The sequence below is a fragment of the Biomphalaria glabrata genome, chromosome 8 (assembly GCF_947242115.1).
Source record: "Biomphalaria glabrata chromosome 8, xgBioGlab47.1, whole genome shotgun sequence".
Taxonomy (NCBI): Eukaryota; Metazoa; Mollusca; class Gastropoda; family Planorbidae; genus Biomphalaria; species Biomphalaria glabrata.
In genome coordinates this window covers 45,291,246-45,316,481 of record NC_074718.1, presented here as the reverse complement: position 1 = coordinate 45,316,481, position 25,236 = coordinate 45,291,246, and the positions used below count along the sequence as shown (strand labels likewise).

At 37.2% G+C, this 25,236-nt stretch overlaps 2 protein-coding genes across 2 annotated transcripts in view; one reads left to right on the top strand and one right to left on the bottom strand.

Moving 5' to 3' along the window:
- Positions 1 to 50: 50 nt before the first annotated feature.
- Positions 51 to 13,282, top strand: LOC106058243 (exosome complex component RRP43-like). The gene is made up of 11 exons (XM_056037166.1): positions 51 to 287; positions 4,095 to 4,131; positions 5,714 to 5,777; positions 5,925 to 5,998; positions 6,904 to 6,946; positions 7,055 to 7,160; positions 7,477 to 7,522; positions 7,609 to 7,705; positions 9,243 to 9,363; positions 11,023 to 11,126; positions 13,162 to 13,282. The coding sequence occupies exons 1-11, from the start codon at positions 265 to 267 to the stop codon at positions 13,263 to 13,265; spliced, it is 819 nt and encodes a 272-aa protein (XP_055893141.1). The 5' UTR covers positions 51 to 264; the 3' UTR covers positions 13,266 to 13,282.
- Positions 13,283 to 13,358: 76 nt separating this feature from the next.
- Positions 13,359 to 25,236, bottom strand: part of LOC106067158 (arginine--tRNA ligase, cytoplasmic-like) — a 109,962-nt gene continuing 98,084 nt past the window's right edge. Inside the window, exons 11-15 of the mRNA XM_056037165.1 lie at positions 17,887 to 17,992; positions 17,057 to 17,170; positions 15,557 to 15,615; positions 14,996 to 15,243; positions 13,359 to 13,850 (exon numbers count right to left, since the gene is read on the bottom strand). Coding sequence (XP_055893140.1) covers positions 13,741 to 13,850; positions 14,996 to 15,243; positions 15,557 to 15,615; positions 17,057 to 17,170; positions 17,887 to 17,992 — 637 coding nt within the window. The 3' untranslated portion in view covers positions 13,359 to 13,740. The remainder of the gene's footprint in view (positions 13,851 to 14,995; positions 15,244 to 15,556; positions 15,616 to 17,056; positions 17,171 to 17,886; positions 17,993 to 25,236) is intronic.

The window sequence follows — 25,236 nt, the reverse complement described above, 5'->3', positions numbered from 1 at the left end:
CAATATAAATAATGAAATATAAAAACGTTAAGTACTCGCAAAGAAACAAATATCAATAAATTTGATTCCATTTGATGTACCGACCTGTGCCTAGATTGGCCAAGATTCTAGATTCTAGATTCTAGTCCTGATTCTAGATCTATCCTATGTCTGTGTAGTACTAGATCTAGATCTAAATAAATCTAGTATTAGACTTTTTTGTCTTCTTGTGTCTAGATCTACAAAGTTTGGTAGACTCTGGTAACAAACTAACACAAATTTAATATGCCACTTTTCAAGACATTCAAGTATGTACTAATGTTACTTAATTTGTGCTGTCTAATTTTATTCTTACTTAGACGACTTAGTCGTTAGAATATATATAGTAGATTCTTATATTAGGCACACCGTATTCGGGAACTAGGTCAAATTTTTATTTGGTGACGGTTTAACTTACAAAAAAACTGAAAGCAGATTGACTCCCGGAGTTGAGATTCTTATTCTGCAACTAAAGGACTATAAAAAATAGCTGTGTTTCTTTGAATTACCACTCATAGCCAAGATTTTATTTTAAAATAAATCAGGTCACTTCATGCTCCTATAATAAACGCAGTTTTTGTGCTTTCTCCTTTAGCGCACATCGAGCACCGTTAAGAAACACCACTATGTTATTGCTAATAAATTATATATCTGTGTTAATTAAAAATTATTTAGATTGTATTAAAAGAAGTAGATTCACTTCTGCAATATGTATTTATAGTATATTGCCTCTCTCTCTCTCTCTCTAGATATATATATAATCTATGTGTAGAAACAGACAGAAATAAATCGATATAATTATAGATCTATAAATTAATTATTATAATTTAATAAACATGATATTTTCAACTAGGCTACATGTATTCTCTGTCTCTTTCTTTTAATTCCCATCCAAGGACCCTCTTCTTTTCATATTTTGGATGTTCGTTTTGTTACACCTTAACATCCCCTCCCTCCCATAGATGCTTATAATTCTTTTCATGACACTCTCCCCCTTCCCTCCACTGCCTGTATGATAGGTTGTGACACTACACGCTTAGTGTATACCTCTCTCCACCAGCCTACGATCAAACAGGCTCATAATATAGCCTTCATCCCTTATATGGGTATGAATTGCCGGGGGAGGTTAAAACAATAGCTTTACATACTTGGTTACAGAGAATCTAAAAAACTGCCATCTGCTTTGGAAAAGCGGAACAAAAATACAGGAACTTAATTACAATTGGACATGCACTGTCCCGAAACGTCGTTTTTAGCTCCAAACATAAAAACAAATTAATTATAAACAAAAAAAGCGACGTGTTTCTTGAAGGAGAATTCCATGAGCTGTGCCTAATATAAGAAGCTACTATATATAGAGTAGTTTATGCTATTCGGACACCTATAGGCCCAAATTTGAAAGTTTGACTTTGACAGCGCATTATTTTACAATGGTTTGACATAGAAAAGAAAATGACGTGTATATCAAAATCTTCTTTACTTAAACTTAAAGGAGAATAAGGATGACTACTTATATTTGTTCCCCTAACCTATATTTGTTATTATATTTAAGGTTAAAGAGGCTGTGTGTTTTCATTTAATTCTGACACATTTGACCCATATTATTTGATTCCGGACACCATAATTTATTTCGGACAGTCTCTATATTTAGGCATCAAGAAACTCAGATTTTAATTCTATTTTAACATTAACTAAATTTTAAGATCCCCAGGCATAGCCCCTCACATGAAATCATTACGATGTTTTCAAACAATGCATAAATACGAACACAAAAAATAAAAATATGAACACACTTATTCTACCAAAATTAGGTCACTGGAATAGTGACTTCTACACTGACTTTTAGACTTATTTTATGTTTGTTTATTTTCTCATTATGTGTTTTGAATGTTTGGGGTTTGCATGATTAGATCTGTTGAATGTTTTTGTTTTTTTTGTTTATTAATTTAATAAATTTCTAATACAGATGATCTTTTGTAGTATAGTAGGCCCCTACAGGTTACGATAGCCATTCTTGCCTAACTGAATCCTCTATATTCTCTGTATATAAATCTAGATCTATCTAGTAGGTCTAGATCTAAGCATTTAACTTCATTCAATGTACCAAGCTCACTCCAAACATTTGCCCATTTATTCTCTATTAAAAAAAAAACAACAAACGAACAAATATAATATAAGATCATTTTTATTGATGTCCAAAACTGGCTGTCCGAAATAAATTTTGGTAAGAAAATCGTTATTTAATTCGGACACCGTATTAATTTTTTTTTGGTATGGAATTAGAAAACTTGGCTTATGAATCAAATAAATTAGCTCCAAAAACAGAATAAATATTGCCGGGCTCATTAGCCAATCAAAAAATATAGTCTTAAATCTAGGAAGAGGTAAAGTCGTCTGGGTAACATAGGAAAAAACAACAACCTGACTAACAAATTTGAAATTCGTTTTTCTTACATAAAAAGACAGCTAAATGGAAGGAAATTGGGTCAGAATCATTGGAAAATGGGCAAGCTCATTATACAGCACGCTAGTTTTATAATACATATTAAAATAATTATTTAATGACCACAAAAAACAGCGAATGTCCGAATTCATGTAATGTCCGAAATAAATAAACTACTATAGATCTAGATCTTGATCTAGATCTAATATTTAATATCATTTTATATCATTATTCATAATCATATTGCTTATAGTTATACTTATACTTATTGGTATAGTTAAGTAGTTAATAATAGTTACTTATACTTATAGTTATAGTATATCTTAACTGGTAGTCTTACTAAGTTAGTTTAGTAAGGGCAAGGGATTTAACCAGGCTAAGACTAAACCTAAGGCTAAGGGCAGGCTAATTTCTAACTTAGTAAAATTAGTTACTGTCTAACTTAGTCTAATAAGCCATAATAAGGCCTTGAGTCCGCCTTGACCATAGCGTATGCCATAGCGTCCATTAATTTATAAATCTATAACTAGATTCTATACTATAGACTACATTTCTTCTTCTTCATCGTTCTCATTGTTATGTTGGAGTGTTCATATGACTAGACCAATACATGAGATGAACTGCGCAGTGGTTTCCAAATCAGGGAGCTCTCCATATAGTTTTCTTTCTATTGGGGTGATTTGGGGCCAATGTCTTATACGGGCCTCTTGGTAGAGAGAGCAGTTTTGGAGGACGTGGTCGGCATTTTCTGGTGATACTCCACATGGGCAGATTTCACTGGTTCCTATTTTGAGCTTCCGGAACATGTGTTGTCGCATTCTGTTGTGTCGGTCCTGAGTCGAAAGATTAGACGTTGGTCTTGTCGGGATAGCTTATAGTAAGCGTCATCTTTCTTGTGATTTGGATGAGAGCTCGTCCATTTCTCATTTATTTTATCTACAATTAATTTCTTCATTTCTTCTGGATAGAGTGCAGAGTTTACTTGTGAGTTTGTTCTCCCACTCTTGGCGAGTGTGTCAGCCTTCTCATTTCCTGCTAGTTGTATGTGAGCTGGTAGACTACAGATCTATAATATATATACATATCATAGAGAGAGATCTAGATTCTAGATCTATGAAATCTATCTATTCAATTCTATTCTAGAATCTAGGCTAGATTAATGCCTCTGAGTCCGCCAAGCTCTAATGGGTACCTGACATTAATTGAGGAAAAGTAAAGGTGGTTGGTTATTGTGCTCATTAACGGTGGACCACAGAGATGACCTTTAGATCATCTGCGCTATAGACCGTATGGTCTGAAAGGGGAAATATTCTTATAATGAAGTACAGCACTGAACTTGGGATTAATTTTTAGGTGAATAAATTGTTGTTGAGGCTCAACCAGAAATTATTTGAACGTAACAGTAATAAACTTATCTTATATAATACAGACGTTACTTCAAAAAAGAAGATGATTACGTCCTACGCGTCATGCATTTAGTCATGTATATTAACCAATGACTTAAATTCAGCCAAGTCACTGGTTTTCCTGGCTAGCTCAGGCATCCCATTTCATGGGTTTATCTAAAGTTTATCTAAACATTGTTCACTTAGTGATGTCTTATTATGTATTCTTGTTTGAAATTTCATTTCAGGATTACACAACCAAAAGAATACTATGAAAAATTTCTGGTAAAGTATCTTACTTCTTCAAAACTAGAAACTTATTGTCATGAATGTGCTAAAAGTTATGATTGTTGATTGTTCCGTTTGCTTGAATCAATTTTTTAAATAGCTTTTCTAAAATTGGATGTTACAAGAGGTTTCTCAACTGACTCTTGGAATTTATTTTGTTGTCTGAATTAGCCAGGAAAACTTAGATTTTAAGTCTTTAATTAACATACACATGACAACAGCAACCCTAGTTTTCTTGGTTTTTGTTAATATATGTACAAGAGAAGTTCTTAGTTGACAGTTTTTTTTTTCTATAATAGAAGGATAAATAGGAAAGAAAATGATAGAGGGAGACAGAAGTTATGGTATTGAAAAGAGTGACAGAGAGAGGAATTGGATGGAAAGGGGTTTCAATTTAAAACTAAATGGTGTGTATTTAACTCTTTCTCTTTGTAATCATGTCCATGTTTCAACAGAATTATTCATTTTGCTCATATGCATTTCACTACCCTGTTATTATTAAACTCTAATAACTTTTTTTGTTTGTTATTGTTGAGATGTCCAAAAGGTTCGAGATAAATCCCTTTTATGAACCTTTGACCGGGGAAAGGATATTATTCTGTGGCCAGGATGAATGATTGGCTCTTCACTGACCCTTCTGTCTGAAGGCCCCCATCAACTAGATGATCATTTAATCACATCTGTTTGTTTATGGGTCATGGTCCAATGGGGTAAAATCAACGATGGTATCATGGATTAGGAGAGAAAAATTTAAAGAGCTTTTCTTCTCAGATGAAAATTCTGCTTAATATTATTTGTCTTCCATGGTTCTTGAATCATCCTCGATTGCACCAATGAATGGTGTGTCTTGATTTTTACATCTCTTTCTCTACATCCTATTCTTACACCACTATATGCCATGGCATGTGTCAGCTTCTTAATTCAAGACTTTTTATTATAGATTGTTATATCTGTTTTAAATGTACTTTTTCTCTGACAAACAAACATGTCTTATCTTCTTATCTTATATAATACAGACATTACTTCAAAAAAGAAGATGATTACGTCCTACACGTCATGCATTTAGTCATGCATATTAACCAATGACTTAAATTCTGCCAAGTCACTGGTTTTCCTGGCTAGCTCAGGCAACCCATTCTATGCTCTAATAGGGAAGAAGGAGTATCTGTATAAATTTGTCCTAGCATATGGGACGAGGAATGTGCCTTTATCTTTGTGTCTTTCAGAGAATTTTATTAAATTTTGTTTTTGTATTTGAAGATTATGGTTCAGTGTTTTATGTATAATTGCTACTTTACTTTTGAGTCTTCTGTCCTTAAGGCTTTCTAAATTTAGTAATTTTACTAAAGGTGTTTCTCTAGTCAAATGTGAATATTTGTTTGTTATGAATCTCACTGCTCTATTTTGTGTCTGTTCCAGTTTCTTAATGTTTTCTTGTCATGTTGAAATATACGACCTTAAAACTAAAACATTTTTTTTAATTGTTTGTTTTGTCTTAGATTGTATTTGTGTACAGTGGAATGTAGTAAAAAAGTCTAGATTAGTTTTCTAATGTTAAATATATTTATAAAACTTGCAGGAGAAAGACGTGAGACCTGACAACAGAGAACTTGGAGAATTTCGTCCAACTGTTCTAAATATAGGTCAGCTAGAAACATCTATATTATATATAGTTTAGTTGTTGACTGTCTAATGTAGGATCTATATAATACTGAAAAAAAAAAGATAGCTCTTTATTAATTCAGCATTCAAATTGTTGTAGTATTAACAAAAATTTTAATTGCATGTAGGTTGTGTTACAACTGCTGAAGGGTCCTCACTTGTCAAGCTTGGGAATACATCTGTTATATGTGGCATAAAGGCTGTAAGTCACTATAGCATCTATATAGTTACATTTTAATTGGTAGAATTGTAAGTCCATGTAGTTGAAGCACTCTCATCCAATCATAGGGTCCCTACTATTATCAATCACATGGTTTTATTGCATCCAATCATAGATTGCTTACTTTATCCCATCCAATCATAGATGACCAACTATTATTACTCTGATCTAGATTGGCATTGTTGGTCTCTCGATCTTATAAGTAGCCTACATCCCCAGATGCTTGTTTGGTGATGTATAACTCTCTCTCTTTAGATGTTTATCTCATGTCTCTCTCTAAATGTATATCTCTCTCTAGATGTTCTATGCAATGATAATGCTTCACTTATTTTACTTTGTTTGATTTACATATTTACAAAATCTTTTGAAGCTCTCTGCAATTTTGAAAATAGAATTGTTATTTAAAAATTATCATAAAGTGTTTTTTATTTAAAGTTATATACAACTTTGTCCAAGTAACCAGTGATATTTTTTTTTTATACAAGTAACCATAACGAGCAACATTTTTACATTCCATTTTTGGCTAAAATAAAACAGTAAACTAATGCTGTTGTAAAAAATGTATTAATTGAACCTTTATTGTAGAATGATTTTTGACACTATAAATGCCATTGGAATAACTCAAAGAGAGAGTATACCAATCGTTCTAGTCTATGCGTTCATAGTAAATATTGTACTAAGTAAATAAATGAAGTTGTTTTTTTTCTACCAAACTCTTCATTGAGCTTAAAAATAATACGTGCTTCACTAGTTTTAAGAAGAAAAAAAAAACCCATGAAGATCTATCTGACCTATTTTAGTTTTCCTTTATTTTGTTCTCAAATGTCCTGAGACTACATTATATTTGTTAACAGTACTCTATACCATTCAATTAAATCTCTGTGCAGGAAGTAGCTGAACCAGCCAGTGATGGAAAAAAAGGATACTTAGGTAGGTCTATCTGTAAAATGATTATCCCCTTAGGTAGGGAAAAGCTACTGTTGAAGAAAAAAATGGGAGATAACCAATGCACATTTTTTTTTGTTTTTCTGTCCTCAGTTCCAAACGTAGAGCTACCTCCCTTGTGTAGTACCAACTTTAAACCTGGCCCACCCAGTGAGTTGGCTCAAGTCTTAAGTCAAAATATGGTTGACTTTTTAACAGAGTAAGTTCCAGCAGTCTGTTATGTCTCAAGTAATGTTTTATTAAGCCACTCAGTCATTGCCAGGTGTGTTGGCTTTCTCGAGGACAAGTTCTCAGTTCTTTTTGAAGCTGAGATTTATTAATAATCCTCTATTACACCATAGTCATTTTTTCTGCCTCAATCATTTCATTGTAATATTTAAATAAACCACAATTTCACTGTAGTGCTGGTCTAATAGTTTTCATTCTAAAACTCTGTCATTGTTAGTGGTGTGCTGAATTTGATTAACTGTAGCTGTTTGTTTGTAATGCCTTTTATTTTTTTTTGCCTGTTTCAGTTCTAAATGTGTCCGTCTTGAAGACTTGTGTATTGTACCTGGGAAGGTAATTACTGGTTTTACATTGATTCAAAAGAATTTTTTTTGTTTTCAATATTTTCTTAACTCATGGGTCTGTGTCCACTATTTCAGCTTGTCTGGTCACTCTATATTGACCTGGTATGTCTAGACTTTGACGGCAATGTCATGGACGCCTGTACGCTAGCACTGATGGCAGCGCTGAGAAATAGTAAGTTAGTTTTCCTCCTTAGATTAAGTCATAGTTTGTTTTTTATGAAAGATTAGGAGAAATTGTTAGGCACATTTAGGGATCTTACTTAGACTTAGATCCTCCATGCGCTAAGGCACATTGTGTGATGACAAGCTGTCTCCATAAAAAATTGGTCTTCAACAATGTCTGCAGCCTCTTCCCAGCCAATGTCCACTGCCTTGGAGTCCTCTATGAACTTGCAGCATCATATTGTATTTGAACATCCCTGTTTGCATTTTCCTGATATTGGCCTCAATGTTAGTGCTACCCTTGGAGCACAAGATTCATTCTCTTGGAGGAGGTGACAAACCTCATGACATGTTAGGATTGAGTATCCGTTCGGCAAAAATTTTTTTTATTTGTGACCCTATCTCTGTAAGTGATTTCTGAAATCTGTCTAATCTAAGCCATTTCTGCTGAGTCACATTTAGTCCTCTCTGGATGACTTCCATGTTTTGAATGCATATGTTGCTTTTGGAATTAAACTAAATAGTGTTCATTTATAAAAAATTTACATTAAGTCATGTTCATTTCACATTAGTATTTAGGAGAGTTGAATAGTACCGATAATACACTTTTTTTTTTTTTACACATTTTGTTCTATTACATCTTAAAGTATAAGCATTCTAAAACACGTAGCACAGATTTGTTTTGTTTCTTTCTCCTGTTTCATGTTTTGTAGAACAACTAGAGCGAATCTTATTTTTTTCCTCTCTCTAAAATGAGTGAAATATTTCACCAGTCATTCTAGTTCCTTGTGATTCTGTACAAATAACTGGAGCGAATCTTAGCCATAACATTTTTAACCTAATTAGAAACCTCAATAAATGGCCCTTTTGATGAAATAGGGTAGTCAGAAATTTTAATTGTTAGTTATTATTTTAGGCATATATATTACTAATAGTTATCTACATTAATATATTATCTATTACGCTGTATGTACTATCTAGTTCATCTATTGTAATGCAACAATGACTGTTGTCATCATGAGGCAGGGGTTGGATGACTGGCTTGAGCTGAGATTTTGATTCAAGAGGATTCGCTCAATACATAGAGCTACTACGTTTGACAAAACCTCAATATTTTGTGTATTCTGTACTGCTTTCTTAGGTATCTAGTGTGCTTTTGTGAATTATTATTGACCTTATTATTGACCACACCAGTGTCACTCTATCATCTGTTGTATGGTATTGCCAATGACCACACCAGTGTCACTCTATCATCTGTTGTATGGTATTGCCAATGACCACACCAGTGTCACTCTATCATCTGTTGTATGGTATTGCCAATGACCACACCAGTGTCACGCTATCATCTGTTATAGGGTATTGCCAGTGACCACACCAGTGTCACTGTATTGTCTGTTATAGGGTATTGCCAGTGACCACACCAGTGTCACTGTATTGTCTGTTATAGGGTATTGCCAGTGACCACACCAGTGTCACTGTATTGTCTGTTACACTGTATTGCCGATGACCAGCCGATTGTCAATCTTTTCTGTCACATATTGTTTCAGCTTTATTGCCAGTGGTGACTGTGGATGAAGACTCGGGAGAGATCACAACTGACGTCTCCATCCATCAAAAGTTGTCCATCTCTAAGTGTCCAGTGTCCACAAGTTTTATTATATTTGACAAGTAAGTGTCTAGTGTCTACAAATTTTACTATATTTGACAAGTAAGTGTCTAGTGTCCACAAGTTTTCTTTATTAATTTGCATATATTAACCAGTGTTCAAAGTTTGTCTGTCTCAAGGTGTGTATCTACAAATATCAGGGACAGCAAAATGACAATTATTTGAAAATACTTTTTTTGAGAGTTTTAAAATTATCTTACTAAAATATACCATGAATGATGAAAGTTCATGAAACCTTTCACAGGTAGAAAGGCAAAACTGATTTTGAATTATCTTACAATCTGACATCCAATGCAATATTTGCATGTTCTACTAACTAGTGCATACATGGTGGCTGAGTGGTAAAACGCTTGGCTTCCAAACCTGGGTTCAAATCCTGGAGAAGACTTTGTTTTTTAATTTCGGGATCTCTGAGTCCTCCCAGCTCTAATGGGTACCTGACGTTAGTTGAGGAAAAGTAAAGGCGGTTGGTCATTGTGTTAGCCACATGACATCTTCGTTAACCGTGAGTCACAGAAACAGATGACCATACATTATCAGCTCTATAGATCGCAAAGTCTGAAAGGGGTACTTTTTTTTTTGTATCTTAAGCCTAACCTTAGAATGTATGAAGGCCTAAAATTTGATGAATACCTGGCATTTCATCAACTCTTTCCTTTTTTTTATTCTAACAATCTGATTGAAAATTGATAAAAAAGTTGTAGATTTATGTTGTAGAGCAGTCACTTCCTTAGCAGTTCTGGCTTATGAGCCACTTCTTCTAGCCAGCTTTTTGCTGCTGAGCTGTGAGCTTTTTTGCAGACTGTGCCAAAGAAAAATAGTGTGCTGTTTTCTTCAGTTGTTCAGCACTGCCGGTGGTTATGTTGGGCTGTAGTGGTAGTAGGGTCTGCCTAAGGTGGATTAGGAAAAAAGAGGATATGGTTTAAGGTTTCATAAGGGTGGGCACAGTGTCTACCAAAAAGGGGGGAGTTGTGTGGAATTTATTTTGTTAAGATGGTAATTTAAAAGAGGTGTGTATCCTGTTTTTAGTTGGAAGATTGAGCTACACATACACACACACGTTTCTTATGTGTAATGTTATTATTATTATTATAGCTTTTATATAGCGCTACTTTTATGCTTATAGCATGCTTAGAGCGCTTTGGTCCAATCTCATTTGTGGACCAGTTGGGGGGGGGGGGGGGGAGGGGGTATCTAGGAGTTGGTTTTCCGTGCTGCCTTTAGGCGCTCAGTAAACACAACTCTGCCCGAGTCGGGTGTCGAACCTCGAGCCCCCTTCTAGGTAGCTAAGGCAAGCCAAGTTCAAGCGCACTTAGCCTCTCGACTACGCTTAAGTTTGGAACAGAATGAAAGAGAATATCATCTTGTACACTTTAATGTTGTCAAACTTTTGTCTATGTCAACTCTTGACCTGAATTAGACTAGTAAGCTACCTCTTTCTTCTGTCTATGAGTCCCAGCATAAGTGAAGTCCATATCTTCTTTATGGCTAATAGTAATAACGGTTATTTCTTAGTGTAGGTACTTAACACTGCTAGACTGAAATGAATTGAGTTAAATGAGGTGGTTAGCAAAGTGAATATACTTGACCTTTCTGAGCTTTTAGTTGGTTGGTTATTTCGTTTCATTGAACTCATTGAATATATTTTGGTTTTATTGCAGAAAAATTCTGTTAGTTGATCCAACCAGTGAAGAAGAAGACTTAGCAACAGGGGCCTTAACTATAATCACAGAAGGCGACAATTTGTGCAGCATTTATAAACCAGGTAGCCTCCCTTGCTTGAGTACAAAGCAATAGTTAAGTCTGGGTTTCCCAAACTATGTTCGGGTGTTTCTCCATGAATATGATATTTCACAAAAATTTAATTAAGAATTAAACCAAAGATCTGTGGTTTAATCAAAATGAGATACTAAAAACAGAAGTACCAGTAGTATGAAATCTATTTATATTTCGGAGGGAGTGAAGTACCCAGCATAGTAGCATTTCAGATGCTTTTTTCTGATGCAGTGTGTATGTTGCATTTCCTACACTACTTGCAAACTGAAAATTTTTGCAGCCTCTTCAAAACAGTACAGAGATTCCTAAATGCTGCTGGTAAAGTCATTGGCAAAAAAACAAAACCCATTTGGGCAGCTGTTTGAGAAAAACATCCATAAGAAAGCTAAAAAAGATTCTAGAAATAAAAATCACCCTTTGGGTAAGGATTTTGTGATTTTACCATCACAAAAGAGATACAATACACCAATAGCAAAGACAAACAGGCACAAAAACTCTTTTGTCCCCCTGGCAATCAAATCATTAAAGAAAAATTAAACTTTCTGATATAAACTTTACGCATGCAAAGGTTTTCTATAGTTATTTTGTTTTGTCTGATGCACTAATTGTAAGGATAATAAAGATTATTATTATTCTTAAGTCATAAATATATTTTTTAGAAGACAAAGTGAAACTGTCCATGGTTAGCAATGGTTAGAACTGAAAATGCAGTAGAGGCATCATATCACTTTGTTACTTAATTGTGAGACTCACACACTAGGAGAGACTCTCACTTAGCATATGAAATGGTGGTGTCACAAAAAGAAATAAATGCAATACATCTAACAAATAGTAACAGCTCGTTAAAAATCTTCCTACTAGCATACAAAAAGAGTTCATTTAAAGCTCATGGACTTGTAAAATGTTTTACATGTTTTGGATGTTCCTTCAGAGTTGAAGATAATTACTTCCTAGTCCAAACCTCCCGCAGGACGACGGGGGATGGGAGCGGGCAGGGTTTGAACCCTGGACCATCGATAAATCTGAACGACAGTCCAGCGCGCAAACCGCACGACCAGGCAGCCATCCAACTTGCAGTGGAGGCTGTAAATCTGCATTGCCAATGGATAACTCTACAGATGTCGCAGGGCTGTTACAAAAAAGGAAACTTAAGAATGACTCATTTGCTTACATTAGCCTATGTGTAAATGAAACATGTTTCAGCCATATTGCCAGTGGTGACAGACTCACTGAAAACTCCAACTACAGAGCTAGATTCAACTGTATTCATGATTACATGACAAATCAAGAACAGTTTGGTGTCTAGACTTTGCTGAGAAATGGTAGGAAAAAGGAAAGGTGTAGCACATAGGAAGTAGCAAGGCCCATTGTATGTTGTGTAGGTAGCACTGGTGACTAAAAACACAAAAAGAAATACTATTATGAATGAAATCCTTTGTTGAAACAATGACATTTTATGACAAGATTATCTTGAAGAAAATGAACTATTGAACTAAATGAATGGATTTTTTGCTTATTTTGATAAGTTTGTAACAAATCCTTCATGATCTAGAAGAGACTAAATTGAAGCTTCTATTGTCATCAAATGTCTATGAAAATCTAATCGATTTAATAAGTGATTCAAATTTCAAGCAAAAAAAATCAGCTTTTGAAAGATTTCTACTGCTGCTATGAAGTTAAGTGCAGAAATAAACTTGACTTCACACCAGATCTTAGAATTTCATTTACCCACATTGTGCATGGTATGGAGAACATAAGCTACTTAAAGACCTCAAATCATTTAGAGAGTATATTTTCATGTTTAAAAAAAGAATTAAATAAATATATAAAGTTATTTTTTAAAGTAAGAATCTTAACAAAGGTGGCAGGTGATTTCATTTCATTTTTTAGAATCAACATTACAAAAGTGTTGAGTACTATCTGACTAGACCAGAGTCTCCCAATATTTTATGCACATTTATTTTATTGGTTTCATTAATGTCATTTCCATCAGCCACTTAGCATTTGATTGATTTGTGTTTCAGGTGGAACTCCTCTCACAGACACACAAATGAAAACCTGTATAGACAGAGCGTTCCTTCGGGGGAGGGAAGCCGAGAGGTTGATTGAAGAATTAATTGATAAATAAAGTGTTTCCACTAGTTCTCCTTGTGTCTCTTTATGTCTTGGTGTTTCTTAATGTCTCTATATGTCTTAATGTAATATAAGGAAAAACTACAGATTCAGTTCAGACAACTTTAATTGTTACATCAAGCACAAACTATATTGAACAGAATCATTGGTAACATATGGACATAACCATCCCCCTCCTTAGGTAACATAAACATCCTCCTCCTTAGTACCTGCTTTTATTCCTTACTCCCTGCCTCTCTTTAAGCATACAATGAACATGGGTTACATAACTTAACATTTGGAGAGAATTCAATAAATATGAGTATGCCAGAGTTGACATTAAATAACATAGTTTGATTTCTTATAGAAGCTAAAGATTTAAAAGCTACATTTTTATATCTTGGCTAAAATGTTTGCACTGGATTCAGTCTACTTTCCCCCTCTCACTCATGTCAACACAAGTTTCTGTTGTGGGTATTACTGAGCAGTCATTACATTTTGTCTAAAGGTTTGATTCCCAGAATGAAGAAAGTGGAAGCAATCACTTGAGCTGTGGCCTCACACAGTAACAACCGGCTCATGTTGATCTTCACAATAGCACCTGGGAACAGAGACAACAAAGATGGAGCAGATTCAGAAAATATGAAACCCAGTAAACAAAACAAATACTTCAGCATGTACAAGTGCAAGGACCGTAGATCAAACTGACACATTCAACAACTAAATAATAAGTTGTACTGTTATTATAGTAAAGGTAAAGTTCCTCTTTCAGACTTTGCTATCTATAGGGCAGATGATGTAAAGGTCATCTATTTCTGTTGCCCACGGTTAACTAGGGTGTCATGTGGCCAGCACAACGAACAACCACCTTCTCTTGTCCCCAACTAGTGTCAGGTACCCATTAGAGCTGGGTGGACATGGTGGCGCCCAAAGATCCCAAAATTAAAAATCCCAGTCTTCACCAGGATTCAAACCCGGGACCCCCACTTTGGAAGCCAAGTGGTTTACCTCTTAGCCACAGTTATAGTGAATGATAATAATAAAAGTTGTTATCATTGTATTTCCTCTAGTTTGGGTGTAGCTGTAAGCAGCAAAAGTTTTCCTTCTCCTTGGCGGGTAGACAGCTAGTACTAACGACCCACTCCTGCCAGAAGCTTACTGGTTTAGGCGCCAGCTTTAGGAGTCAACCCTGAGAAAAAACGAGGAGCCGGTGACCATATACAAGCTTATACCACATAGTGCTGCACCCCGGCAGAGCCCAAACTGTATCAGCACTTGCTGTTCCTTTGGATACATCAGCTGTTTTGACATGTGTGGGCGACATCGTTCTGTCCATACCTAATGCCCTGGCATCACATTTTATAGATGATCCACAGTCGTTTTGTGACTGTCACTGAAGGAGGCCATCTAATGTAATTTTCCCTAGTGTTCTCCCCTTCTCTTTAAGATTTATGTACCATGTTTGAAATTTCTTGACACTTCTATAAGACGTAATTCAAATTGGACGGTGTGATAGCAAAAACATACTAAGTCAGTTCCGTTTGCCACTGCCCTTTTAGTATGTCTTGTCATTCAGTTAGCCCACCTCAGTACCTCATGGGTCACTCACTAAGCCAACTCAGTTTAAAATAATCAGGTCACTGGTCACTCAGCCCACCTCAGAAAAAAATAACTGGGTCACTGGCCATTTTATTCAATTTAGCCAAGCCACTGGCGTCATTAAATCCAAGTGTATTCAATGCCTACCTGTAGTCTTATCCTTCTCAATGCAGTAACACTTGTCATAGAACTCTGTGAAGGTAGTGGTCAGTTCATACAGGTATTCACACAGTGTATGGAGCAGCAGGTCATCCAACACCTTGGTGATCACTTCTGGGAATCGCAGGATGCACTTGGCCAACTTCCACTCCGCAGGGTGATCCAATTGTACCACAGTCGTCTTGGCCGCCTCCCTCAATGCCTCGGGTGTAACACTGGCACTGCGAGCTATAGACCTGGAACATAATAAAATTGTTTTCTGTTGAATTCACTTCATTACAAAACCATCATCTTCTTGATGAACTGTTATTGTATTAAGACTTTGATTTGGGATATATTTGACTTTTTTTTTATTATCAATGTCTGACAGGACTAGAAGTATTTGATTTATACTATATATTATATGAGACTCAGCCCCCTGCATGACAAAGTGGTCATCATCGAACCACGATGGACGAACTATATATATATATATGAGACTAGAACCCCAACCTTCCCACTGAGACATCATAGAGCATACATGCTCTCCCTTATTTCAAGTGTACTTGCCTGATTCTGGTGTTAGCATACAATAGGTAGGCTGCAGTGTTCCCACGGTCATCAAGCATCTAGAGAGAACAATAACTAGATAAGAGACTCATACAACTTTTAAATCTAATTTTCTTTTCAAACTATTTTCCCTTTACCATCCCAAAGAGTCCAGCAGAGTTTTAAGAAGGACATACTTTCTTTTTATCATTAATTATAGAAGATAATGGGATGGGACTTTTTGAGAAACTATTTATTTTATTTCACATAAAATGAAGAAAAGTTGGTAGCTAAATTGGTAGTGTACAAACATCAATATTGTAACTTGTGTGATTAGTGTCTACTGAAACATTAATACTGATTTGATATCTACTTAACTTAAAATAGTTTTGATACACTTAGTGCAGATGGTCATATCATGATTACAGTGCAATAGTGCTTAAGACATTATACACAAAATTAAAAGCATACATACATGTTAAGAATCTGCCTATTTTTATGTTAAACAAAAGTTCACTAACAGATCTATTGTTATGGTTGGTGCACAGTGTAGAATGGCGTGAATGTGGAATAGTGTGAATGTGGAATGATGTGAATGTGGAATGGTGTGAATGTGGAATAGTGTGAATGGTGTAAATGTGGAGTCGTGTAAATGTGGAATAGTGTGAATGTGGAATAGTGTAATTGTGGAATAGTGTGAATGTGGAATGGTGTGAATGTGGAATGGTGTGAATGTGGAATGGTGTGAATGTGGAATGGTGTGAATGTGGAATAGTGTGAAAGTGGAATGGTGTAAATGTGGAATGGTGCACAGTGTGGAATCGTGTAAATGTGGAATGGTGTGAATGTGGAATGGTGTGAATGTGGAATGGTGCACAGTGTGGAGTAATGTAAATGTGGAATAGTGTGATTGTGGAATGGTGTAAATGTGGAATAGTGTAAATGTGGAATGGTGTGAATGTGGAATGGTGTAAATGTGGAACAGTGTGAATGTGTATTGAAAGGAAGAGAAGAACAAAATAATGTAACATAAATAAATTGTGTTGAGTTTGCAGTGCTGTGTTGATTATTACTAAAGAGTCTCATGGTCTGGTAACATTTCTATTAAATAATAAAAAGATTGTTAACAGTAGGCCTACATATTAAGAGTTTGGGCTACAAGCTGAGAAATACACTAACTAGACTTAGCCAGTGTACCTTGTCAAAGGAGAAGATACAAGATGAGACACTAACTACACTTAGTTTAGAGATACAAGCTGAGAAATACACTAACTAGACTTAGCCAGTTTACCTTGTCAAAGGAGAAGATACAAGATGAGACACTAACTACACTTAGTCAGTTTAGAGATACAAGCTGAGAAATACACTAACTAGACTTAGTCAGTTTAGAGATACAAGCTGAGAAATACACTAACTAGACTTAGTCAGTTTAGAGATACAAGCTGAGAAATACACTAACTAGACTTAGTCAGTTTAGAGATACAAGCTGAGAAATACACTAACTAGACTTAGCCAGTTTACCTTGTCAAAGGAGAAGATGTAATCATTGGTTCTGTTGTGCGACAAATCTGCATACTTAATGCATCCGTAGGCCACAGAGGACTTGACCTCTTCTAGTTCCTCTGGACTTAGTTCCTGGAGACAAAATACAGTTGTGAGTAGTCCAATTGCACTTTAAAGTTTCATATCTTTTCACTGAATTGGGCTGTCACCTGAAACTACCCTACTTCAAAATCATCATCATCATAATCAAACTCCATTAGAGTGAGGGCTTGAGAGGCTCTTGCAAAAGCCCTGGACAGAAACCCTGCTGTCTTGCGTAGTGCATAAATGTCGCCATACAGGTCGAGAATTTTGGGTTTCCCAGACCTGTCGAGACGGAGATCAGCAAGTCTGGGGCAGTCAAACAGAATATGAGGCACGGTTTCCTCTTCTTCCCCGCAGCGGGGGCACCGTGAATCAAAATTTGGCCATAGTCGCGAGAAATATGAGCCAACAGGACAGTGGCCTGTCCTGCACTGTGCTATAATAGCTTGCTTAGGCCTGGACAGCCTCCACCATGGGGAAGTGCGGTCAGGGCGCCTCATGCGCTCCCAGACTCCACGGGCTTTTTGGGACTTGTCCCAGCACTCAAACCACTACTTAAAAATGGGAAGGCATGTTTAAAATAGGACTGCTAATGCAAAGGCTACTCAGTCCAAGGTTTTTGTGGAGAACATTTTTGCTTCTTCGTTCCAAGTTATCAGAATGTTAGTGAGTCCAATCAGCTAGGTAACAGATTTGTTGATAAGTTTATCATGGGCTGGGACAGTCAAAGTTTGATTTCATCTAAACAAAAACTAAAGATTTACTTTGTCTCTTGAAGTCTCTTTAAGCCTTGTCTCCACTCTCTTCAATCCTTCATTCAGTAATTCTCTCAGTCGAACTGTATCGCCAGATCTGGATTTGAATTTTTTCCTGAAAAAAAAAAAAAGCAAAACATGTTGACTCCACTGTGAGTTATCCTAGTAATATGTCCTGTAGGACATCTAAACAAATGGACAGTTGGAAATCCTATAGGACATCTAAACAAATGGACAGTTGGAAATCTTCTAGGACATCTAAACAAATGGACAGTTGGACATCTTCTAGGACATCTAAACAAATGGACAGTTGGAAATCTTCTAGGACATCTAAACAAATGGACAGTTGGAAATCTTCTAGGACATCTAAACAAATGGACAGTTGGAAATCTTCTGGGATATCTAAACAAATGGACAGTTGGAAATCCTCTAGGACATCTAAACAAATGGACAGTTGGAAATCTTCTAGGACATCTAAACAAATGGACAGTTGGAAATCTTCTAGGACATCTTAACAAATGGACAGTTGGAAATCTTCAAGGACATCTAAACAAATGGACAGTTGAAAATCCTATAGGACATCTAAACAAATGAAAGTTAGAAATCCCATAGGACATCTAAACAAATGGACAGTTGGAAAATACATTTCCCTACTAGATGCCAGTCACACACAAGATTCCCACCCAACTAACAATGTGAATATAGAACATCACAAGTATCTGTTGAAGAAATTCATTTGAACTTTCTCTCTTGTTTCCTTATTTTAAGAAGAAACATTCGAGATTGGCCTATTTGCTTTGTTGGAACTGTCAGCTCAAGTCAGATGTAGTTATCTTTTTGCAACATAAACATTCAACTAATGCAACTAGTTTTTCAGACTAATGTGTGCCATTGGATTAACCAAACAACACAATCACTTCCAAGGGTTTAGACTAACAACAAACTTTAAAGTGCTACTCAGTGGGTCTAGTACATTAAACAGCTTTGATGATCAAGCCAGACGACACCTGAGTGACATGGGAATATTTGATTCTCATGTCGATGCGGAAACGATTTTCTTGACTGCTTCAGATGACATGTCGGGTGACAGTGTTATTGTAAGGTCTTAGTAACAAGTGTTATTGTAAGGTCTTAGTAACAACTAGACAGACGTCAGATAAACAAGTTATAACCGTACTAGATTGGGGCTAGATACAAGTAACAGTTAAAACATCTCTCCATACACCATCCAGACATCCCTCCATACACCATCCAGACATCTCTCTATACACCATCCAGACATCACTCTATACACCATCCAGACATCACTCTATACACCATCGAAACATCGTTCCATACACCATCCAGACATCACTCCATACACCATCCAGACATCCCTCCATACACCATCCAGACATCTCTCTATACACCATCCAGACATCACTCCATACACCATCGAAACATCGTTCCATACACCATCCAGACATCGCTCCATACACCATCCAGACATCTCTCCATACACCATCCAGTCATCTCTCCATACACCATCCAGACATCTCTCCATACACCATCCAGACATCTCTCCATACACCATCCAGACATCACTCCAGATGCCAGTCCAGTTTCAACTCATCAGAACATGGACCAAAAGACTTGAACTCAAACGTTCGCATCAACCAAACTGTATTCCAACAACACGACTTTCAACTACAGCAGTGATGCCCGAAATACGACCCGCGGCGTGGTTTCATCTGACCCGCCGTAACTTAGGCACAAACTGTAGAAAATACCCCATCCCCCCCCCCCCAAATAAAAAGGGGGAAAAATGTATCTTAACCTACGTTAGGGCCCTAAACCTTTTCTCTGATGGATTGGCACCGTGACCTTTAGCATTTGTGCGTTTATGAAAAGGGGCTCTAATTGTAGAATCCACCAGAAAAAAAGTGAACGGATCTCTACTATTTTGTGTGGAACATGATAACCCAACACGTTTGTTTTGCAAAGAAATAGTGTTAGCTTTATACACGGATTTATAAAACAAATATGGCTGCATTCTTGGTTTGCGTCGCGAATTAAATGTTGTTCAACTACGCAAAGAGATTGTAGAAATTATGAGAAAATTTAACCCCCCCCCCCCGAAAAAAAAAACAACAGCAAGAAGAGTTGGTTGTAAAGCTATCTACAATGTTGTTGCTCACGTTTTAAGTCAAAAATGTGAAACCATTTTCTGGAGCGTACAAAAATAAATAAATTATCCTCAATTATCCCATCAATCAATGTAAATACATGATCCACTGGTTTGTAATCAAATAGTTTCAGGTCAATTTCATTTCTTTTTTGTTGGTGTGGCCCTCGACAAGAGTGTCGGGAAATTAAAATGGCCCGCAGGTCGAATTAGATTGGACATCACTGAACTACAAAGTTTGGTAAGGCTTGAAAAAACTGATACGATGAGAACTAATGGTTGAGGAAGAGGTTTAGAATAGAGCTCTATAGAATCCATGGAGGCTAGCAGACATCACCGCTAGAGGGCGACACACTGTCTATCAAATCAATTAATAAGAAAATAAAGTCAATCATCTCAGACACGGCGATTACCTTGAGACGTGAAATCGATAAATGAAAAAATCATGTCACTGTCAGGTCTGGGCTGACATCAAGACTCTACGCTGGCACGGCCAACGTTAGAAGCACGTAAGGTATCATGTGCTGGTCACGTGTCAATCTCTTTTACACCACATACACATTCTCCTCTACACACACACACACCTTGTCCTCCCTGACTAACTAACGAATTTATTTCTTCACTTTGGGCTGTGCTTCTCAAAAAAGGTTTTAATCTTTGGACTTGCACTAACCAAACATGTAGCTTGAAAATTAGTACCGCCAAAATATCTAAACATAGTTTAAAATAACATTTAGATCTAGATTTCAAAGTAGTTTTGAAAGGCAAGTGAAGCCAAAGATTGTGTCCATAAAACTCTCAATCATAAATAAGAGTCGGACTAATAAGTACAATCAAGCAGACACAAGCTTATTTTTGTTTCTTCAGAAAATGTGCAAGCTTCAAGTCGCACGGCCTGGACACATTTATTATAAGTCTTGATCCACTCCAAGAGATCAAAGGGAGACAAAGCTAAGTGCAGGAGTCATTTCTCCGTCAATAATTTCTCCATATTGGAGAGCGCTTAGTCACGTGATGCAATGGCGTGCATGGCAACCAGTAATAGTTGATAATCAAGATAAGATGACAAGTTTAGAATAATACTATCAATTATTCGCTCCTCTTTCTCTCGAAATATGGAACATTGAGCCGCTAATAAGAATGGTTAGAGAAGACAGACACCAATGGAGCACTTGCATGCTGGACAAAGCATTAGCATGGAGTGCTCCCCAAGCCTCGTTGCTGTTGTCCGGTGATCGAGCGACATTCCAGCACATTACACGGGAATGTGTTTGCCGACTAACAAACGAGAAGTCAACGCACGCTCGCGCGATGTCTCAAGCAATAGTGATGAGTTGGGATCACTCAATAATACATGAACCATGGTCCAGCTAAGACACGTAACGCTAGACAGGTTACAAAGTTACAATACAGTGGACGTAACTTTGTTACAGATTACATTTAGAGAGAGAAGAGAGAGAGAGAAGAAAGAGAGTCAATCTACATGCACACATTCCACTTAAACTTAAAAACTACTATTGGTGTGTGTGTGTGGGGGGGTGTCAACTCCTTACCACGAAATGTTAGACTTAATTCCGGAAATCTCCTCTGCTCAAAGTGAAATACACTTGGCTTAGGTTGCATAGTCTGCAGGGCCGGTCATAACAATTACGGGGCCCTATGCGGAACGGATTGCGCGGGGCCTAGTCTGGGTAGGGATAAGCATATTGTCGAAATTAAGATTTTATATTAGAAAATACATTCGTCTTTGCAATACATTTTTATTATATGAAAGCTCACACTGCTATTTTTATTTAAATGGCATCCCAAAATGACTTTTTTGTCTATTTTTCAGTGATTTTTAATGAGTTTTCGCAGAGGTCGCAGATACACTGTTATTATATATAAGTTATAATGGTTTAATTTAATAATTTACACCTAGAATTAGCGCGGGGTCTATAGAAGTACGGGGCCCATTGTGACCGCATAGGTTGCAGTGACCTAAGGCCGGCCATGATAGTCTGATATTTAATTCAGCACGTTTTAATGTTTCCCAACAGGAATTGTTTTTGTAGTCTGAAGCTTAAGGAACCAGTTGGGGGCTCTACGAAAACGTCTGTCCAATCAGTTCAAGCTGCTGTGTTCTGGGACTCGATTCAGTTTTGTCTACAAATGTTAGTCAAAACATTTCCTGCAGATGGAAGAGAGCAATGAAGACAGAAGGAAGTGACTTACAGCTTTGTGTGGATCAGTTTGGCTTATCATTGTCAACAGGAGTGTCTCTCCATCCCCAACACACGCACACAAAAAGTTAGTGCATACAAGAAGTGAGCGATGGCCACAAAGTGTTGAACCAGTCTTGGAAATGCGACACACTTGCTTAAAAAACCTCTTTTGTGTGTCTCATTTCAAGATGAAAACTTCAGAAAATATTTAGACGTCAAAGATCTTCAGAACTTTGTTTTAGGACTTATACATTACACTTTACAGGCATTACTTTAAAAAAAATAGCTTTGACATTTGTGCATATAATGAGTTCATACTGTAAATCAAGTCAAATAATTCGTTCACTCATTGAAATGTAGTTGTTGTTTTTTTTCTTATCTTGATGTGCATGTTCTGTTAAATCATCATATTCAAATATTTTCTTTTCCACCATTATCTTATCGTCTCATCTTATAAATTACAGACGTTACTTCAAAAGAGAAGATAATTACGCCCTACGCATATTATAAGACTATCTAGTCATGCATGTTAATCATTGACTTAAACACTGCTAAGTCGTTGGTTTTCCTGACTGATTCAGGCAACCCATTCCATTCTGTAAAGCAGCGGTTCTCAACCTTTTATGCTCGGCGACCCCTTTTTACAATCCCCCACTCTGACGCGACCCCCCCCCCCGCCCACTCATATAACAATAGAAGAATAGACAAAAACAATCCATATTTTCGATGGTCTTAGGCGACCCCTGACAAATCGTCATTCGACCCCCCCCAAAGGGTACGCGCGACCCACAGGTTGAGAATCCCTGCTCTAAAGGCACTGAGGAGGAGCACTTGTACAAATTTGTCCAAGCATTTCTGTATCATCCTCTACGTTCTTAGCTCTTGTCTCAAACGGACTTTCCTACAATCACTTCCAGAGCTCGTCGTTTATTCATGTCATTTTTATTTATGTCATTTATTTATGTCATTTATTTATGTCAACGCTGAATTAAAATACCGATTTCTTGTTTGCCTTCCACTGCGTCAAGTAGCGAACCACCTCGACACCTCACCGTCACCCGTTGGACCGTTGGGGCACCATGCAAGATTTGTCGACCGTCTATCTCCATTCCTTGTCGTTTGCCTTAGTTAGAACCTAGCAGGCGAACCGGAAGTTATATTTGTGCCCCTCCCCCTTTTCTACACCAAACTGACCCACGCTCCAAAGTTCTCGATCCGTTCTTAGTCAGCGTATAAATAAAAGGGCAGAATGGGCCCGTGCAGGATGTACCCCTCAGACCCAGCCCCTATAGGGCGGCGCCTCTGCAGAGGCACTGTAGGAAGGAAAAGGGGCGCTGAGCGAGATGGAGTTTCAGCGACATCGTTGTCATGGCAACAGCGCCGCGTCACATTGCTCTGCTCACTCAAGTGTACAGCCATTGGCTGCACATGACAAGAGACAAGGACAGGAAACTCTTGATAAGGGGACGCAATTTAACACACAACTTTCGCACAAGCACGCAACAAATTGAGAGAGAGAGCGAGAGACAGCGAGAGAGAGAAAGAAAGAGTGAGAGAGAGTTTAAAATGGGCCTATCCACGTGACAGATGAAAACGGATAGACAGAAATGAAAAAAAAGGAAAGTGGTACTACTGGGAAAAGTCTTTCTCCAAATGCGAAGGCAAAAAAAATAAAAAAATAAAATGGCAGCACAGGTTGAGATTGAAGCAATGCCAAGCGGAAACAAAGTGGTTTCGACTAAGGAAATACTGGCGATTAGTTTGACCGTGGCCGGGGTGCAGACCACTCGGAAATAGCTTTAGACGCAATGCTCTTACTATCAGACCTCAAGTGGGGAACTGGGTCAAACGATGACGTGCTCTCCCCCCCCCCCTTCTCCGCAGCCCATTTTGAGACTAAAACTGAATACAATAGTAACGTGCTAGTTTAGTCCAGGACAAACTAGTAAGCTGACGACATTTATAAGAGAAATCACGTGGTACTAGCAATGATTAAGTGACATTCTAAGAGAAATCACGGGGTACTAGCAATGATTAAGACTGGCTTGTGTACCTGAAAGTAGAGAATGATGAATGTCGATTATTTCAGTCACATTATTTTTGTCTAGTGAAGCAGCCAGTAGTTTTCAAGGAAACTTATTTCTAGGAACATAAATACGCCATTAACACTTGCGCTTCGAATTTCTGTCCTCCTTGTGGAGGATGCATACTGTTACGATTCTCTCCTAATCAGGCCTTCTGTAAACACTGCTAAACACAACACAACACATCAACAAATCAAGAACTTGACAACAAGAGCTCCAAATAATCTGGTACTTTAATAATGGTCAATTAAAACAGCCAATATGACACAACTGGCAACACGATAAACTACTACTATCGTACTGAACTCTACTGTCTCTATATCTTCCTGGACTCGTACATAACACTTGAGGACTCGACCAGGACCGACTTCATGGCCGACTAACAGTCCCGGTCTCAACGCTCTCCGGTCTTGAACTGCCGCTTTCTCACACGCTGTGTCTCTGGTCTGCGCAGGCCTACGATAAGATGGCCATAACATTCGCCATATTTGCGAGCTGTCCTTTGTCTATCGACAGCCCTTGACCTGTGTGATTGGCCTCAGTCGTGTGTGCCAGTAGGCCGCACACACATTAACCCTTTTGCGCCGCCAATAGGGTTATGACAATATTATTATTATAGCTTTTTATATAGCGCTACTTTCATGCTTATAGCATGCTCAGAGCGCTTTGGTCCAATCTCATTTGTGGGCCAGTGGTGGCCTAACCAAGGTTAAATAACATTTTAGTTTTATCTTCTTATTTGATTTATAGAATTTTCTTTGAATAAATCCTAATGCTTCGTTTGATTTTTTGATAGTTTCATCAATATGGGGATCCCATGACAGTTTTTCCATTATTATTTCACCTAAGTATTTTGCGTTTTTAGTCTGTGTTACTGGTTTGCCATGAATAAGATAAGTGGAATTAA